We start from the raw sequence: 17,878 nt of genomic DNA on the forward strand, positions 1-17,878 counted from the left end.
ACCGCTATTTGGGCAAAGAAAAAACAACGCAAAATTGAATAAAAGACAACTCCTCCATTGGGAGTGTACGCCGCTGCAGTGTGAATTATGATTATAACAGTCAAATCTGTTGAGATGACTATCACTTTCTTGGCTTACAAGCATAATCTGCACAATAGAAATGATGCTTGGCGCTGGACGATTGACGCGTCGAAATGCTCCAACTTTTTCACCAACAAACTGTCACGCACATTTCCAATTAAGCACTTACAACGAACAGATCGCGCTCGGTATCTTCGGTATAACGTGACAATTTAATAATAGAAATTTAAACATAAATAGTTTAAGGGATTAAATAAGGATGCGTTTAAAGGTTTATTCATTACTATTGTTACTACTGCAATTATGCGTGATTTTGCTGCCGACAGCAACGGCACAAGCTATGCTAGAGCTGCCAGTGGATGTGAACGAAGTGCCGCTTAATTTGGTGGAGATACCACGCACGAACATACTGGCACGTATTCCATTTTTCCGTAGTTTTCTACGCGCTGTGCGTCCGAATGCTCACGTCGGCCGCAAATCGGATTATCGCAGTGAGTTCGATGAGAACTATATCAACTATCATGGCGCCCAGTTGTGGAAGGTCATATTTAATGCAACGCGTAAACGCAGCACTGGCAGCAAGCGCACGGAGACAATGCAGACCTTCGTGGAGAAATTCGGTAAGTCGTTGAATTAGTGAGCCGCATATCTACGGCTTTGATTGTAAGGCAATATTTTAGAGAAGATGATGTGAAATTATAATGGTAGAAATCGATCCTGATTGATGAAGGTACTGATGGTAGGCTTTGGTCTATTTGTCCGAGTGTTGTCATTATTGTATCCATTTCCTATTCTTTTAAAACGGATTTCTTTAAAGCATGAACAGTTTATGTATTCTTTGTAGCTCTACAGAATCGTGCCACATATATTTTGAACACACGTTCAATACAACTATTTGCGAAACTCTTTTCTTACATGAGGCTTTCATTAGTCAAATTTAATGACAGCCGTAGTCAAACCTGGAAATGGGCCATTCCATTCGCGAAATTGTTTTTGTCAATCAGTTAGTATATAAAATAACAACTGAAATTAACAGCTTTTTGCTATTTAAACAAACTATGAAGCTTCATAGCCTTTTCGCACAGGAGCTAATTGTTCAATTAACCGGCCTTTGCTCGATTAAAGCGTTGAATTAGATCGATTTACCATACGAAATAAAACTCTCATTTTCCTACATTAATTTCTAATCGAGTTGAATTAATTTGGCTGTGCGAAAAGGCTATTAGCCTCTTAAGTCCGTCACCTTCCCAGGTAATGTTCTTAACACATATGAATATATGTGAAATATAATTTGATAGATATTCTACAACTTTTAAACTCATCTATTTATTACATTTTTGAACCAAGCCTTTTATTTGTAATGAACATATGATAAATAGACTGATTCTTGGTTCGAATTCGAATTAATTATTGTGATAAATCTGAATTCAAAATATAAAAACAGACAAATAATGAAGTGAATAATTCCTTAAAGCGCCGCCGTGATCAATTCATAGTCATATTTTCCCAACGAAGAATGAGATCAAGTGATGTGTAGATTGCTAAATCGTCTCATTGAGATCTTACCCATTAAATCATCTCACGTCTCATAATTTCACAATAATGTGGGTAAATAAAGAGCGATTCATTTGCTGCAGCCTTCAGCAATTTTGACAAAATTGGCGCCGTTTGCAAACTGACTTTCTCAAGAAATAATCACTAAATAACTTCCATCCGGTTTGATTGAATACAAATAAATTTGAAATGTCTAGTCATTTCAACTGATGAGTATAACCGAATTCGCGAACTAGTCCATCAAAATGGCAAAAAAAATTGGCGAAAAAGGGCCAAATATGAAATCAAATGAAGTTGAAAGTAGAAAATGTAAATTAATCCACAGCCGGTCACAACAATTCTAACACCAGTTTGCTTACACGTAACTCTCTCACAACTCATTTGCCAAAATTAGGCGCTCGGAGGCAAATGTAGCATGACCGCCTCTCTACCGCATTGGTATCATGCCAATGACATGACACGCAAACCCGTTATATGGTGTTCTTGCATAAAATTTTCATAAATCATCGGCTAAGTTTCTTGGACAAAACTAAAAAAGAACTAAATATTTATGGCTTATTTAAATAACGAAATTCCACTTTGGAGCTTAATCGGTCTTCGAACTGAACTTATTTAGTCAGTAGCCGAAAACGACGCGTGCACGTTGGAACGTGTAACTGAAATCTGGCGTGAGACATCTTTTTGTAAATTGAAACGCTGACCAACGCATAATGTTAATAAAATATTTGTGTTATAATTCGTTTGTGATTTCGTTTTTGTTATTGCTAAATCTACCGACGCATCCTTGTCGCGAACAGCATCCGGACTTCTTTCTGTTGCGCAGTATACCAGGCTTTCCGAGCGTGCTCGTTTCGAGTGATGAATTGTATGACAATACAGTGGAGAGTTTACAGTGGCTAGTGCCAATGGACATACGACAACTTAACATTTTCTCACCGCAATCCTCGTATCAGATTAATTTGCGTTATCGCAACAGTAGTTCAGTGAAGCGTTATCCCGGTCATCAGTTGTGGAAGATACACGAAAACAATATAGAAAATGAGGTGCTCAAATCGTTTTGGCGACTGTTCGGTTAGTTGATATGGAAAAGTTGTTATTGTGAAGAGTTTAAAGTGAAATTTCGCATTTTTATTTGCAAAATTAGAACAAAATATTGTGTTTCATGGTTGATTTTTAACAACTTTCTGCGTCGAAAAAATGCTTACAAAATGATATTTGTTTCTCTAAGAATATGACAACATATTGAAGAGTTTTATTATATAATATGCGATTAATGAGTAGAAGCCAGTAGTGTTCAGATTTGGATCGTCTCGATCAGTAATATGAGTAATGATTATCAGATTACACGACACATGTGTTAAAAGTGTCTAGTAGGAAGGAGCAAGAAACCGAATGAGATCATTTTGTTTACAAGATTTTATATAATTCAAAAGCAACCAAAATTTCTATGAGGGAATAAGATCATTTGGAGATAGCGTAAACAAAAACTTTGTAAAGTAGTTCGATCTCACTGATTTAAAGTAAAGAATTGAGATAGTCTATAACTGGTCCAAATGAGATCGAATAGCTGTATATAAAATATTGGATATATCGGGTCATCCCAGTAGAGGTACTTTTTTTTACAGATCACGCGTGAGGCGTGTCAAGCTGTCATTTTACTTTTGTTAAGTATTGTTTGGCATTTCAACAAGGAAATACTTAAGCCTGAACAACGTTTACAAATTGTTCAACTTTATTATGAAAATTCAAGTTCTATAAAGAATGTTCTTCGCTCAACTAATGATCAACATAATCGGCTTACTGAGTGTACTATTCGGAACACCATCACCCATCTTGAGACTCAGCATTCATTATTCGACAATATTCGATCGCATAGACCACGTCCAACACGCAATGAAGAAAATATAGCAGTCGTAACTGAGAGTGTACACGAAGACCGTGGAGAGTCGATTCGCGACGTTAGTAGCAACTTTGATTGACGCTTGGAACGACTTGGCGCATTTTACGTCGAGATCTTAAATTTACAACCGAAAAAATACAGTTTATGCAAGAACTGCTGGACCTTCCCAAGCAACATCTATGGGCTCTTGAAAAGTTCCTAGAAGATCCGATGTTTGCGAGCCAAATTCTGTTCATTGATGAAGCCCATTTCTGGCTCAATAGATATGTAAACAAGCAAAATTGCCGCATTTGGGACGAAGAGCAGCCTGAAAAGATTCAAGAGCTGCCATTTCATCCAAAAAAATAACGGTTTGGTGTGGCTTGTGGGTCGGTGGAATCATCGGTCCATATTTCTTCAAAAATGTTGTCAGTGAGAACGTAACAGTCAATGGCGACGGTTATCGCACCACGATATCCGACTATTTGATGCCTGAAATTGAAGCTCGTGATCTCGGTGACATTTAGTTTCAACAAGACATCGCATCAATCAATGGATTTATTGACAGAACCCTTCTGTGCAGATAATTTCACGTTTTGCGCCGGTCGATTGGCCACCAAGATCGTGCTATATCACAACGTTAGACTTTTTCCTGTGCGGATATCTAAAGTCTAAAGTCTATGCGAACAACCCCGCTTCGATTCGGAAAATTGGACTCAACGAATGGATAATCTGCGACAACATTTGAAAGAGATAATCTTTAAAAAATAAATGCCAAAGAATGTTCTTCCGAACGATAATAAACATTCCCATTAAATTTGACTTTTAAATTTTTTTTCTTTAAAAAGTAGGGAACCTCGAAATGCATCACCTTTTAAAATAGTATAAATAATCGTATGTGTGTCATGGTTATTTTAATACTGTTATGGCACGTATAAACTGCTTGATTAGGCTACTAAATTTTATGACTGGCTGGTACGAAAAAATATTTCACACACTGTACAACTCACTTCTCCTCTTTCTAGGCACTGAGGTATGGAATATAAATCAAGATGGTATCGATGTATTAATTGACTACAGGAATACAGCAAAAGCCAAAGAGTTTATAGCTAAAACAGATTTCACCTACAACATAATGATTGACGATCTAGAAACGGCGATCGATGAAACGTATACGGAAGTGAATAACAGTAATGCAAATATGCCGTGGTTAGAGAGAGACAGTAAGTGGAATTTGGGTCAAGTGATCTAATTTGGCTTTTTTATTACGATTTGTGTAAGAAAAAAATGTAATAAAAATATTTTATAGATACAATATTGAATTGGAATCGCTACCACGACATCGGTGACATACAGCAGTTTTTGCAGCACATTTTGGAAACCTATCCCGACTTGGCGGAGATCGTGCAAATTGGTGTGACGCATCACAAACGGCCGCTGGAAGTGCTACGGTAAGTTAAAATGGCTTTTTAGTTGGAAATGATATTCAATAGTAAGTTTCCGCCACCGTTTTTACAGCATCTCCAACGGCAACCCCAAGAACTGGGCGGTCTTCATTGATGCCGGCATGCAGGCGCGCGATTGGCTGAGCCCTGCTGCGCTCACTTGTGCCATCTCGAAACTAACCTGGCTATGGGACAAAGAGCCGTCTTTTATGCGTAACATTGATTGGTATTTCTTGCCTGTGGCGAATCCCGATGGCTATCAGTACTCGCGCATCACCGATCGTCTCTGGACGAAGAACCGTTATTTCGACAGTCAAACTGGTTGTTATGGCGTCAATTTGAATCGCAACTACGACTATCAGTGGGGCGGTGCGGGTTCATCGGAAAACCCTTGCAAGAACCTGTACAAAGGTCCGAAGAAATTTTCCGAACCAGAAACGAAGGCGATACGTACCTTCATGCATAATATGCGCGAGTTTTTGGGCGCATACGTTTCGTTCGGCGCTTACGGACAGGCAATCGCTTATCCATGGGGTGATGCAGACTTCGTGACGGACAACCAGCGTCGGCTGCACAATGTAGCGCGACGTGCAATGTTGGTAAGTTGCAGCAGACAAAAAATCAATTTACAAGCCACTAAAGTGCTTTGCTATTGTTTGCTTTCCTTTTTTGGTTTTGCTTTTGTTGTTTTTATGGTTTTCATTGTGTGGCCGCTATTACACGTGTTGTTGTTTTTGTTTTATTTTATTTTTTTGATTTTTAGAATTTCCGCAAATTGAATCAAGCCGAGTACCGTGTGGGCACAAGCTATCGGCTGAAATTGGCACGCGCCGGCAACTCGGCCGACTGGGTGCAGCAACGCATTAATCCCCAATACGTTTACAATGTATTTCTGAAGGACCAAGGGCGCTATGGGTATCTGATGCCACCGCACTACATTGTCGAATCGGGCGAGGAGGCCTACGAGTTTATGAAGACAATAGCGGCGGCGCTGAATTGAAGCGCAGCCAAAAAGTGCATGCCACAAATGCCATGTTGTTGTGAGGGAAAAGAAAAAACAAGAAAAATCTGAAGTGAATGAAATAACAAAATGCACGGCGCAATTTGAAAATTTGAAACACCCCAAACAAACACAAAAGTATTGAAACAAAGTTTAGCACGCGCTCTAAATTTTATTTTGAAGCGAGGTTAGGTTTAAGTAAATGTATTTGATAAATATTTAATATTTAAGTTATTTATTTCAAGAATGTAGTGTAAACAGAGATGAAAACAATAAATTGCAGTAAATGGAAAATTTAATTTACTTACTATTTGTGTGCATTGCTTCAAGCCTCAAGGTTAAGAAATAACGCAGAAACTGTTGTTTAAATAACATGCGGCACGCGAAGGTGCAAACTTGTTGCATAAATAACGGTATGTACTTAACATTAATTTGAGACAATTTTATGTACACAAGTGGTGCAGAATGTGTTAAGGCTGGATAAGAGTTCGAATAAATATTTGATATTTTGTCTAAAATAACTTTCAAATGCATGAATGTCGCATGGAAATTTTCTACTCATTATCTATTAATAAACATCCACCTTTGAAAATGTACATCTGTATGTATGTGTAACTTGTTTTGGCTATATGCATTCAATTTTTAACGAAACTTCTTTACAAATCGATCTGTAATACACAAACAATCGGTATTCGTTGCATACTTTTAGGCGCATGCAGAAAACTGATATACACACAGCCAAATGTATCACATTGCTGTGAACCCAACGATCTGCTTAAACACTTACGTGACAGCTAAACTTCGTACATATGTCAACGAATTATGTATGGTGTATGACGAAATACAGATTTACTGCTTCAGCGATGTAAAACAATAAGTAGAAGAAGAAGACAATTCATGCTGAGCTTTATTGAATACTATAACAGTATATAGCAAAGCATCTAATATATAATAGTTTTGTTCACATAACGGTTGCTTGTAAGTAGTCGTAAAACTAAACGATTTAGGATGTCTATCCGTCCGTCCGTCCGTGCAAGCAGGAACTTGAGTAAAAATGAGATATCTTAATGAAACTTGGTACATGTATTTCTTGGCACCATAAAAAGGTTAAGTTCGAAGATGGGCGAAATCGGACCACTGCCACTCCCACAAAATGCCGAAAACCGAAAACCTATAAAGAGCTATAACTTTGCCATAAATTAAGCTATGAAAGTGAAATTTGGAACACAGGATCGTTATAGGAAGAGGCATAATTTGGATGCAATTTTTCATTTCTTTATATAGTCTAAAAATGGAGGAAATCGGATTATAACCACGCCTACCTCCCATACACAGGCTACGATGAAAACTACTAAAAATGCTTTAATTCTGCACTCAAAATGATATCCAAAATCTTATTGGTCAAAAACCCCAATATCTCCGAAACTATCGGATCAATTTCAATGAAATTCGGTTCATAATATATTCCTGGATCCCCAATGATATGTTACGAAAATAGTCCAAATCGGTTCACAACCACGCCTACTTCCTATGTACCAAACTGTGAAGTTAATCTGAATCATTTACTTTACAATATAAAAAGTTAATCGCTAGTGAAGACATTGGAACAGAACTTTGCACACAAGCTGCATTTATATTGTGACATCGCGGTTCTAAAAATCGTCGAAGTCGGATCATAAGTATTCAAGGCCCCATATATCAAACATGAGGACCTCAGAGCTTCGAATAAATTTTTTACCGAAAATATGGGTAGGTCTCTCAGATATCTTGAAGAAATTCAGAATTCTAATAATTTGTCTGCCAAAAATGATTGAAATCGGGTCATAACTTCCCCTAGCTCCCGTATACCTAATATTGGGGTTTTCAAACATTCAATGGACTTATACACATATACATATATGCTGAATATGAGAGTCAAATTGTGTGTTATACTAAAAAAATGAAATAAATAATTGCGAGAGTATAAAATGTTCGGTTACATCCGAACTTAGCCCTTGTTTGTATATAGTTTTGGTGCCACGCAAGCCAGGTGGGATACCATAATATCTTTTGGTATTCTTCACCTAATGTTAGTGATCACGTTGGAGTTGAAATAAAAGGCAATCTTCTTCACATAGCTTATTTTAATTTGTGTGTTTAATATATCAAAAACCATATCTCAAAAACTTATTCTAACGAATTTATCTTGAACGCAACATTCTCTTTATTCTAAATTTAACGGATTTAACTGTAAATTTTCATGTCCCCAGATATACATTGAACAGAAGGACCTTATTGTCTGTGGGTAATTTTTTACCGAAACTATCTGTAACTCATTCATATATTCAATTTAAATTATTTTCTTTATAAAGAGGTTATGGGAGTTTCAGAATTTTTTCAATTTGTATTATTTAAAATTGTGTCAAAAATTCAAATTTTAGTAATTTTTCTTCGTTTGCTAACAACATTTATCCATAGCATATTTTTAGACACGTGAAGGCGATATGAGAGATGAGGTTCCAAAGGTACCTATAAGTAGAGTTATCACCCGCTACCCGCTAAATATCATTGACAAATACTTATTTAAAAATTGGAAATATAATTAATATACATCTAGTACACATACAAGCAATAGGCGCTTATTTATCTCATTAAACCAATAGAACTTGGAATTCCACTCTTTTAACAAATTTGTAACTGTAGTTACAATAATATGCTCGCTTACAGTGATGAAGTTATTAAACAGATATTTTCCCCGATATTCATGCTTTTTATTAATTTACAACCACAATTAAATAAATATTGCTGGTTTACCCAAAACAACTTTACGCCGATATATCTTAATGAGAAAAGCCACGACTAAGTATATTTACAGGGCGGTTCATACAGCTATTGTTTACAGTTTATTTCAAAGAGCAGAAAATTGCCTTATTTGTAGCAGCACACGATTCGGCATGTTTTTCCGATTTCTTCAGATTATACGGCATCTGGTTACCAGGCAGGTTCTGTAATTCACTTCCGTTTTTGTACATATCTCGTAAACTACCACAGCTATATCAAGGAAACTTTCTAGAGTCGTTTCTTTTTGGTACTAACTTATACAGTGCAAAAATGGAGGAAATCGGATGACAACCACGCCCACCTCCCATACAAAGGTTATGTTGAAAACCACTAAAAATGCTTTAATTCAGTAAGAAAACCCACCAGAAACCTTAAATTTCATTATAAAGATGGTACAGAAGAACTGCACTCAAAATGGTATACAAAATTGTAAATGGGCGTGGTTCCGCCCACCTATGGGTCAAAAACCATATCTCCGGAATTACTCGACCAATTTCAATGAAATTCGCTTCATAATATCTGTTTGGCTTCCCAATGATATGTTGTGAAAACATTTCAAATAGGTTTATAACCACGCCTACTTCCCATATACCATAACTTTGAAGTAGATTTGAATCGTTTACTTTACAATATATAAAGTAAGCACTAGTGAAAATATCGAAACTGAACTTTGCAAAAATACCTATATACCCTTCTAAAAATTGTCGAAATCGGACCATAACTTTTCAAGACCCTATATATCGAATATGGAGACCTCAGTGCTTCTAACAAATTCTTTTTACCGAAAATATAGCTAAGTCTTTCAGATATTTTGAAGAAATTCAGAGGGAATATTTTTCTTCTAATAATATGTCTCGATATTGAAATAAATTGGCTTTTTTCACTTTCTTTAGGCGAATTGTGGGTGATATTGGCTACCGTATGCCGTAAAATTATTAAGAACTGAATTTAACTCAATTAAACGAACCACCCTATATCGTTTGTTGTTGCTTACGGTATTTATACAATTATGCATTTTTACATATAAATTACTATACATTTTCATATATTTTAATTACTGAATGAGTCATTCAGCATTTTTTAAGAACATAACCCACAGGAATAACATGGGCTTTTACTGAAATGAAATTGATGACTCTCATCACGTTTAATATAAAATAAATAAAATCTCATTTAACGAATAAAAAAACCAAAGAAAGTAAATAAGCTAAAAATATAGTATAATGCAACTGCTAACCGGCATTTCTTAGTAAAATAAGCTGATTTTGTTTATAGTGATTTCACAAATACACGAGATCACCAGCAAAAACTGTTTATGCCAAACATTTTTTACGCAACTTTTAAATGAAATTCCCCTTAGTTGGCTTACAAACTCAAAAAAAGAAGCAATCGATTAAGAGAAACTTACGTAATCACAACAAAAGTTAAGCAATTGTGAAAATAATTAGCATATGTGTGATATTTACAGGCATCAAACGCAAAATAAACAACAACATGAACGAAAGCGGTAATATATGATTAGAATATCGACATAAAATAGATGAAAATGAAACTAACACCGAATTGTGAGCGTTAGATGCGGCTAGCAGACAACAGTTAGGCAGCTTTATGGGTCTGCATAAGACGATTTTCGATTTTGCTCGATTTGTGAAACTTATCAAAAGTCAACACTTTCACTTTTGAAGTGAGAAGTGAGATTTCGAGGTAGCTCATTTGGATTTTATTCAAATAAAGCACACATTTACACATGCCTTTTTATAAAGAAGTGTGTCTGAATTATGTGCGGCGTCAGTTGAAGTGATCATCAAAAGTTCGTTAAGTAATAAAAAAGTGGAAATTTCAAATATGTGAAACCACAATGAAATCTGCAAGTAATGCTTTGGCACCAAATGCAGTCAATAAATCAAATGTTAATTTCGTTTAACTGATGTTAATAATGAACATATGAAAATTCAAATTGGAAATAGAAATAAAGAAATATTACAGACAGAAGACAGACCTTATAATTAAATGAAATGAGTCGCAAAAGAAATGAGAAAGTAACAAGGGACGTTCAGCAACAATAAAGTTAAACGAAAAAGTGAAAAAATATAAATAAATTATTCATAATAAAAAACGTTAACAAATTAAACAATATAAGAAGTAGTAGTAAAACAATTTATTTTGGAATATCGAACAAGTAAGGAGAAATAATTATGCTGAAAGTTCCCACCATCTATTGCAAACCTCATGAAGAATGATAGACAGACTCCATGATAAACGAAATGAACAAACTTTCATTATATTTGTAGACATAGTCTTGTCATTCCTTTTAATTTAATGAGCTCTCGGTCAACGGACCTTTCATTCTAATTGTATTCAAAGGCAGGGGAGAGGCCTTTTCTACGACGTCACGAACCAATGTATTTTTTTGTAAACTGCCGTAATCTATAATTTTACTAATCTTGTATATTATTAATCAATCTGCGTTACTGCTTTGCATAGCGTATATAAATTATGGTTAGTAAGGCCTCAGCTCAAATAGTACATATTTATTTGAGTAAATTTCAATACTTTAATTAATTGATTGATTTTTTCTCACGGACTTTTGAAATATCTTCGTCTGTTCTCAGAATAAATTCTTAAAAACATTAACTGAAATAAAAGGCAATGAATTTTTCAATCGAGGCAATTTAAAAAATTTACAAGCGATTAAAAAATTGGATTAAAGTATTGAAACAAATGTTGCCTACGATTCAAAACGTTTTAGAGAGTAGCGAAACGAACACACAACTGGTATGAATCAAACAAACTGGCTCACCAATGATCGCGCTGAGATGGACCTTGCCAAGAGAAAGCAGTTGAGAGGACCTCTTACACTCCACAGTGGGCCAAAAGGACCTCGCCACTGCACCAGTGATGGTTGTTGACCAGCGTTTGACGAGCTCATGCGTAGTGTGCATGTCCAGCGGTCTTGCGCAGGTGGACCATGGACTACCAACGCGCTCCCATTCCGACGTCAATGTTACTATGGTACCCTCTCTTGCAAGCTGGTCCTCTTTACAGTTACCAACGATTCCGCGGTGACCGAGTACCCACACTAGTCGGATAGCAAAATAGCTAGAAGCTATTGATAAGGATCTAAGACACTCCTTTACTAGCTCCGAGCGAACTGCCATCGATTTCAATGCCAGTATTGCCGCTCTGCTGTCGGAGTGAATACATATGTACCTCCCTAAAAGAGCTTTCGAAGCAACAACTCTCAAATTATTTTTAACACATAAAAGTATTCACAATAACTGTAATTAATATCTAAAATAACAACAAATTATTATTTTAACAAAAGAAGAGTATTTCTATAAACATTTTATGCACTGAAAGTACACAAACAATTCGAAGACTACGTAGGCTACTATACAATCGTTCTCTTTGAAATTTCGCAGCGATTTTTTTATGTATACATATGAATTACACATTTTAATTGTTGTTAATGTTTTTACAAATAATTGAAAACTATAAATTTGAAGACGCAGACAAAAGTAAACCACGCTTGCGCTTATTCTTTAGCTACTTTCCGTGAAGGAAAGTCGCCGTCGCACTTTTGACTCATTTCGCTATGTGTTGGCATGAATGTATTTCACGCAAGTTTACAGTTTGTCCGCCAGCGTTATCAAGTAATTCATAAGGTAATAAACTGAGATTCAAGAATGTGAAGAAGTACACAAAAGGTGAAAGTCATAACAGAAAGTGAGTAGCGAGTAATTAATAAAGACAGCTTGAGCTTGAGAAAAAAAAACACATAATAACATGCTTAACGACAAAATATGTGGTAAGTTGTATATTATTGAATTTTTGTAAACGAAAATCACTTATTTTAGCGAATATTTGGTGGAAGTGAAGCAGTTCGATAAATTCTAGTACTTATGTAGAACAAAGTGTATCCCGGTTATGCCAATGTTTAATTCAAGTCACAACTTTCAAAATTTTATTTAAATATGTCAGGCAGTAAAATAACATAAATACACACATATAATATAAAAACGCACTGTAGGCATTAGTATGTACATATTTACAGCCACAAACAGGCAGTAGGAAATTTTGATTTTGATTTCTGATAATATTAAGTCTCTATAGAATTAATAACCCTATATCACAAATCGCCTTTTTTCTTGGGTATAGGACCAAATGGGTGAAGGGTCAAAGTTTGTTCCTCGAATACATAGAAAAATACTGGAAAAAATACTGAAAAATAATAAAAATCTGTCATATAAGCTTGATGAAAAAATTGTAAACACTATTGAATTAAGAAGAAATTTTAGATTTTATATATATTTTGGTTTTTTAGTAGCTAAGTCCTGTAATTAATAATAATTTTTTAAATTCAAATATTTCGATTTTGGAAGCTAACTTCGAAAATCGGAAGAATTTTTTTTTTTTACTTTTGGCTCAATCTCCTGGAAAAATTTAGTTTGGTCCAATACCCAGCTGATTGTTGTACAGTGTAAACAAATTATCTAAAAAATATCGTATACATGAATAAATTTGACTCAAATACGTAGAATATATAGGTAAGATTCGGGGAATAAAAGTTAAAAAATTACCTTCTAGTATTTCAGAATATTAAATTTATGTTCTGATGTGAACTATATAGCATTATTACTAGTATTTGCCAATATTATTTTCTGATCGAAATTTTCAATCGAGTGATTTTTTCCAAAAATACTAGACCCGTTTTAGAGCAAATTTAGAGCAAAAAAAGTTGAAGAAGGAATTTTTAATCTCACCTTTAAAGTAGTACATTTGTATTTCAATCAATCAATCTGTTGTACAATATCATTTTATATATTCTTCTATAACTCGAACTTTTGAATTGGCAATAGCGTTTAGAAATCAAATTTCATACAAATTTCCTTCCTTAACTCGAAGTTCTCCATAACTCGAACTCATGAATGGGTAATAGAAATCAAATCTCATAGAAAATTCCTTCCATAAATCGAACTTTTCGATCAGGGCATAATACAAAATACAAAATTTTACTATCGTATGGGGGCGAACAAAAAATATGATATTGCCCTTATGGATTGCATAAATCATGTATCAAAGGAATGGCATGCAAGAGACAAAAAATAGCAAACTGCAACAAACAAAATTACAAATTACAGGTTTTAACATATGAACATAAAACTTTATGCAAAGTAAATAAATAAAACTGGGTATAAATCTATATTTTACAGCTTTTTGTTTTAATGAAAATTCTATAACTCGAAGTCTCTCTAATTCGACGTTTTTTATTGGATTATAGTGATCCGAGTTAGAGAAGTTCCACTGTATATATCTTTAAGCTGGATTTAATTATTTTTCAGACTTCTTTATTACAAAATCAGATCAGATTACCCATTAGTTTTCGAAACCAGTTAATTTTCTTACTTGGACTTCAAAAACAACAACGCTTGCTTCTAAGTAAGTTCATATATAAAACGACAAAAATGCCTCAAAACACAACACGCGTACACGGCTTTATGTACTTATTGTATGTAGATACACTTGAGCATATGTCTACACATGTATAAATACATAAAAATTGTGTGCAATATTTACATAAGCGACGATTAGAATACTAAAATCGGTCAGAGCTGCAAGTACGCGACAAAAGAATTTCAAGTTTAGACCATTTTTGAAGAAACTTAAAAATAAATAAAAAATCAACTAAATTTAAACATTTGCTATGTACTTACAGCTAAAAATTTGACAAGACAGGAAAATATTGAATAAATATATGTACTTTTGGTGTTTATATAATATACAATAATTTAAAAATAGTTTATGCTTATTTAACATATTTATTATATTTTATTTACTTATAAATTATAAATAATAAACTGAGCGGTACAAAAATGTATGGCAGTTCATTAAACTTGAAATTGATATGATTACATACATCTAAAAACATTTTTGTATGTAATTGTAGTGATTACTCAGAAAAAATTAAGGTTATGTGCATTCTAATTAAGTCACTGCTATTGCTCATATTTGCTGGTTGATTGCGAAACAGTTACACTGGGTTTATACAATGAAATTTTTGTTGCATGCTTGTGATAATTTCGTGTATTTTATTACTCATCTCATTGAACACTCTTTAGTCATCTTTCTGAAGTTTTCATTTTTTCTGTATTCTTGAACGATTTATACCGATATTAGAGTGACTGTGTACCCTCACCTTTCAAATAACTGATTTAAAACCGCAACAAATGTTGTCATGCATGAACCCACCGTTATTGTTAAGCGTTCCAATTTCTGCTTATTAGCGAAGTAATGTAAACAGCATTGTCTCTTTCATTGTTATGTACTGAAAGTAATTAGACTAATTACACAAATTTTTCACCCTATCATTGGAGTTCATTCACATAACTATACATATAAGATAAAAATATATGAAAAATTTAATTTTGTAATTGCTGATGGAAAGTAGTGAGAGCGGCTTTGAGATAGTCATTTGTACCACTCGCTAGATCGAATTCGGCCAAAAATAGCGCTGGGGTTTATAATAATCTGTTCATATAAGAATCGTTAAATAAGAAAAAATGGTGGAATAAAAATAAAAAAATAAAAATAAAAAAAATGAAAAAATAAAAGAAATACAAAAAAATCTAAAAAAAAACTAGTATTTTTTATTTTTAATATTTTTGTTTTCCGAAAAGTGCAACTTTTTTATACAAGTCAAGTACAGGAAGTTGATAAAACACAAGCTGATTGTGACAAAGCTACTCAGAACTGTCGCTTTTTAGGAAAAGAGAATAATTCTCTATCGAATTATTTATTACAAACGATGACTGGACTCAACGAGTAGAGTCGACTGTTGGTGTGTAGAAAGTGATAGACTCAACGGGAAGAACTTAGCTACATTTGAAGTTTACGAAACTTAAGTGTACCGATGTTAGATCGAAAATTCTTAATTCAGAAGGATAATTTAAAAAAATTAAAGAAACAATTTTCGTTGGAGAAATTCGCATAGAAAATAAATCAAGTCAAGCATCGCTTCGAAGTTGTTTCAGTATCAAAGTAGATTGCTTTCTATAGGTAAAATATCAAAAAAAAATTCTAACGATAACACTGTACAGCACTCGGCTGGATCAAACTATTTTTTATTTGGGTTCGAAGTTCGAAAAAAAGGATTAAAAATTACAGAATATAGTTACTCCAGCCCAGTATTTTTCGATACATAAAATTTGAATTTTTTCCGATGATCTAACTTAGACTCTTTATAACATCTTGATAAAAGCTTGATCTAAACACCATTGAATCGTAATTTATATTAAGAGGATTATATCGTAATTATACTAATACTTAGTACTATCTGCATTTATATTTTATCGACAACTTGTGAAACACAGCAACACCGTCGCGCAGTCAATCATATTTTATTTACAATTTATAAGTCATAAAATATTTGTTTTGTCTGCCATATGTTCACAAATTCTAAGCGTACATATGCGTAAAAATTAAATACAAAACACGTCAAAGTGTGAAAAAGTAAGAGAACGCAACAAAAATAAAGCGCCAATTGGCAATAATATACAAGCCGCAGTTGTAACCGCGCGACCGGTGTGACAAATAATTTTTCGAAAACACTTTCAGACGCTATACGCTTAAAGCTCCAGTTACCGATACTTGACTTGACCTAGAGAGACTTGATAACTGTCACATAAAAGATCCGTTTAATGGGCCTTGCATGTATTTGATTACCGAACGCATGACTTGACTTGAAAGTCTGTTGAATTTAGAACTCTAAGTTACGTTGACATTTGTACTGCTCTCCCTCTCTCACTGCTTCTCTTTTCATTCTCATTATGACACTATTCCAGTGTTGCCTGAATGTTTCCGTTTAAAATTAAATATGTTAAAATTCTAATCTTTAATATTTATAAATCTTCAAATAAAGAAAAAATTAGATAATTCAGAGGAAAATACCTTTTTCACAACAATTATTTTTTAATGTGTTTAATAAAAAAATCTTTTATTTTATTTATAACGCAAATACTTGTTTAACTTTAAGTGCAATAAACAAATCAAATCAAATAGATTCGATATGAGGATAATTTTTGCAACAGAAACATAACTATTGCGAATCTCTCCAAGAGTTTGTGGTGATCTGCTCAGAAAAAAATATTTTGCGAATTTATGTAATGAAAAACTGATTGTAAATGTTCAAATACAATTTAAATAAATTATTTATTCACCTATCATTTATACGCTTGGCTCCAATTTATTACATCTTCTAACAATTCTAAATATCGAAAAACTGAACTACGCGTGTACGTTTCTTTTGTGCTATTCTGCTCAAAGCTATATTCATATATGTATTTATTAAAGAGTTTTCTTTCAAACAGAAAATCTTAACGTGTTCACAGATTTCCTAATAGTGAAGTTTTTTTGTATACTAGTTTTAAAATCTTCAATCTTGGTGATATTTTAATTTAACAAACTTAGTTTTAAAGCTAAATCTGAACATCTGGCAACTCTACCCAGAAACTATAATAATAACAGCTGAAGTTGAAGTTGTGTGAAGTATAACTGCATCTAAGTTTTCCAAGCCAAATTTTTCGAAGCTGAGTCAAGTCAAGCATCGGTAACTGGAGCTTAACGCAGCCACAATAAGAGCTAAACTACATAGCTCGCGAATGCGAATGCGAACGTTTGACAGTTGAGTTGAATACACATGTTCTTATGAGATGAGCTACATAGTTTTCGTATGTTTTCGCAACCAAATCTCCGAAATTCGAACTCTTCACTTCAGCAATCTTCACATTCTTGAGAATAGCAACCAATGTTGTGTTACTTACTATCTTGCGTGTTTTAATTATTTAAGCCCGTTTTCTTCGCTAAAATATAAGTCTTTTGTGAAATATAATATTTATTAGTTTACTAATAATATATTTATCAAGTATTTAAAGTAATTTTTAAAGATAAGGTGTGATGAAGTTTTAATAAACTAGGTAGACAGTTCAAATTTTCCTTCCTTTGCTTAATTCAAGGTATTCTATGAACACTGCTAATAAAAATCACTAAAAATTTAATATCCTTGTCCATGTTAATTAGTTCGTTGTCAAACTCGCAAATAAA

At 33.9% G+C, this 17,878-nt stretch overlaps 1 protein-coding gene across 2 annotated transcripts; it reads left to right on the plus strand.

Annotated features, from left to right (window-relative positions):
• The first annotated feature begins 393 nt into the window (after nt 1-393).
• On the plus strand, nt 394-6,053 carry LOC105220497 (carboxypeptidase B). Of its 2 annotated transcripts, none has more exons than XM_054231266.1 (5): nt 394-701; nt 4,540-4,737; nt 4,824-4,965; nt 5,033-5,558; nt 5,723-6,052. In XM_054231266.1, exons 1-5 carry the CDS (start codon nt 422-424, stop codon nt 5,957-5,959), a joined length of 1,383 nt encoding a protein of 460 aa, XP_054087241.1. In that variant the 5' UTR covers nt 394-421; the 3' UTR covers nt 5,960-6,052. The 2 variants fall into 2 exon arrangements, with proteins under 2 accessions (XP_054087241.1, XP_054087240.1); XM_054231265.1 differs by lacking the exon at nt 394-701 and adding an exon at nt 2,271-2,706 and having other exon boundaries at nt 5,723-6,053.
• Nucleotides 6,054-17,878: the final 11,825 nt, after the last annotated feature.

Source organism: Zeugodacus cucurbitae, chromosome 5 (genome assembly GCF_028554725.1).
Source record: "Zeugodacus cucurbitae isolate PBARC_wt_2022May chromosome 5, idZeuCucr1.2, whole genome shotgun sequence".
NCBI lineage: Eukaryota > Metazoa > Arthropoda > Insecta > Diptera > Tephritidae > Zeugodacus > Zeugodacus cucurbitae.

Coding starts and splice junctions, on each gene's coding strand:
- LOC105220497 (XM_054231265.1), top strand. CDS start 2,346: ATGTTAATAAAATATTTGTGTTATAATTCGTTTGTGATTTCGTTTTTG. Junction 2,707..4,539: donor ATCGTTTTGGCGACTGTTCG/GTTAGTTGATAT, acceptor TCCTCTTTCTAG/GCACTGAGGTATGGAATATA. Junction 5,559..5,722: donor TAGCGCGACGTGCAATGTTG/GTAAGTTGCAGC, acceptor TTTGATTTTTAG/AATTTCCGCAAATTGAATCA.